General features: G+C 40.4%; 1 protein-coding gene across 1 annotated transcript; it reads right to left on the bottom strand.

The window, feature by feature from the left end:
• Positions 1–1,137: 1,137 nt before the first annotated feature.
• LOC120182878 lies at positions 1,138–2,214 on the bottom strand. The gene is made up of 3 exons (XM_039187721.1): positions 1,888–2,214; positions 1,603–1,835; positions 1,138–1,468 (listed from the first exon to the last, which is right to left on the bottom strand). The coding sequence occupies exons 1-3, from the start codon at positions 2,212–2,214 to the stop codon at positions 1,138–1,140; spliced, it is 891 nt and encodes a 296-aa protein (XP_039043652.1).
• Between the last annotated feature and the right edge of the window lie 285 nt (positions 2,215–2,499).

Here is a 2,499-nt window from a genome sequence, read left to right on the forward strand (position 1 = left end):
TTTTATGCTCAAGAGTAATCTGAATTCCCCAAATTCAAGCTAGGAGCAACGTCCTTCGTTTACCTATATGACCAAACACCTATTTATTCTAAGTTCTACTTTCCTCTTGAAGCTTCAAAAGGTTCACAAATATAGGGATATCATTGGTCCACGAGTTCTTCAAAAATCATTCGAAATCCGGACGGTCATTCCACGCATCCACAAACCAAAAAGGCCTTTTAATGCTACCAGTATGGCTCTCACTAGTAGACAACAGGATCGGTCTATGGTCAGAGCCATTTTTCTTGGTAGGTGAGTAATAGTAGTCGAGCGAAACATTTCAGCCCACCAAAAATTGCACAAACATCTATCCAATCTCTGAATAAGATCACCGTGCTGCCAAGTGAAACGTGGGCCATTGAACCCCATATCAATCAAATTGAAAAGAAACAGAAAGTTGCAAAATTTAGGACAAACTCCTGACCTTCTGCTCGACCCCTCTTGCCTCTCAAGAGTGTTACAAATCGTTTTGAAGTCACCACCAAGAACCCAAGGCATATTGTTCTCTGGTTCCAAGGCTCTCACTTGATCCCAAAGATGACTCTGCTTACTACTGTGTGGGCTCCCATAGATAAAGGTGATGAAGAAGCTTCTCATATTACCTTTGTCCACACAATAGCCGTGTATAAATTGGTTCGAAGCCACAAGAAAATCCAAAGAAACCCTCTTCCTCCATAGGATCCAAATACCCCTAGAACAACTATTAACCTCCACTCGAAAGGAAGAGTCAAACCCCAACTTCTTAATAAAATTCTCAACTTGAGTTCCACTCACGCGTGGCTCCATAATATCGATAATATTAGGATGATGCTTCTTCAATAATAACTAGAAAAACCGATTAAAGGTAATGCCAAGCACCCCTTGGGTATTCCAAAAAATTACTTTAACCATAAATAAAGGATAAGTAAAGGTAACATACAACATTATGTCGTTTGATCCATTTCGGATTCATTCTCAAATGTTGTATTGGCTTGCCACTATACTTCCTCATTGGAATGTTGATGTACGTTAGCACTTCTAGTAGCCAAAGTGGCACCCTTCACATTTAGCTCATGAGTCATCGTTTTCATCGTGTTTCACTATATTCTTGCTTGATGTCTATTTCTTTTTCCTCGGAGGAACTTGCATCCAAGGACCATATGGTTCTACGGGATTCTCAATTATCTCATTGGCATTAGTATTTTCTACGGTACCATCAATCAAAGCGGCTCCACAAGACTCTTTTGTATGACTGTATTTAGCACAAGCATAATAAATGGTCAGCAAGCCTTCATACTCTACCCCTTGATAATGCCCATCAATCATGACTCCTAGAATCAATAGTTTTCCCAAATCGACTAAAATTGCTAATCTCGCAAATCGACCCCTCTTGCCTTCGGTCGTATTGTAGTCTATCTTCATAATTTTACCTAAGGCACCAGCAATGGCCCTAAACAGACTCTTAGTATAGTAACGATAAGGAAGTACAAGGAGTCTTACACATACAAGTATTATTTGGGGATGATCGTCTACTGTAGAAAAAGTCCCCGACCATGGTTGTACCGTTAGGTAGCTTTCGTACACCATCCAAGGACCCCGGACACAACATTCAGGTAGTCATTCTCTAACGCAAACTGTACCAGGAAATATTCATTATCCAAATTGATTAGTTGCGTCTCCTCATTAGGTCTCCACATCGTTTGGGTTCGAAGTAAAAGTGCATTGTAGCTTTTCTTCTCTCCTAGCGAACGAACTACCACCGATTTAGCGAGTTTCTCTTCAACAGAGTTATGGACTCTCTCCGAGAAGTTGTATGTCTGGGATTGATCCAGCCATACCAATCTGAACATCACCATCGATTATGATTACCAGTCTGTCCAGCAACCATATCTCGGAATAAAGATTTTCCAGTCCCTGCACTAATCCTGATCGATTCCGTTTTCCTTGGTTGCTCCACCCTAAGCAAGAAGGATCTCCATATGCATCATTCATCACCACGTTAGAGTCATCTGATTCTATAACATTAGGGTTAATCTCTATTGTTGATATCGGAGCGGCAAGGTTCCTTAGGCTTTTTCCCCGCCGATATTTCCTCATAGGGAGGCTCTTATCCCGATCGTTCCAATGAGGGAGGTTGATTGATCTGAATCGCTGTATCCGGCGGCCATTCGGATGGAACAGATTCTGGCACACCATTAGGTTTTCCAAGAATCTCGGAGGAGAATACCATTTTATTTTCTTTCTTTTGAGCCAATCAATTCATTAATTTTCATAAACTCAAACAAAGTATTAATTATTGGTGAATAAGGTGGCACATACCAGAGCGCCATTGAAACCATGAATGCTATAAATTGATTAACTATCGGTCATGAATGACGCTTGAAAAAACTATTTAGACACGTAAGATTTTTTATCTAACGACCATGAGTGACGCTTGGAAAAACTATTCGGATACTTAAGATCTATTTATGTAACAGCCAT

This window comes from Hibiscus syriacus, unplaced genomic scaffold (genome assembly GCF_006381635.1).
Source record: "Hibiscus syriacus cultivar Baekdansim isolate YM2019G1 unplaced genomic scaffold, ASM638163v2 tig00112738_pilon, whole genome shotgun sequence".
Lineage (NCBI taxonomy): Eukaryota > Viridiplantae > Streptophyta > Magnoliopsida > Malvales > Malvaceae > Hibiscus > Hibiscus syriacus.

Excerpts from the sequence above, each read along its gene's own strand:
- LOC120182878 (XM_039187721.1), bottom strand. The coding sequence starts at position 2,214 with ATGGTGTGCCAGAATCTGTTCCATCCGAATGGCCGCCGGATACAGCGA. Across the intron at positions 1,836-1,887 it reads TATGGTTGCTGGACAGACTG|ACATACAACTTCTCGGAGAG; the intron begins GTAATCATAATC and ends GATCAATCCCAG. Across the intron at positions 1,469-1,602 it reads GTGTCCGGGGTCCTTGGATG|GGCCATTGCTGGTGCCTTAG; the intron begins GTGTACGAAAGC and ends GAGTCTGTTTAG.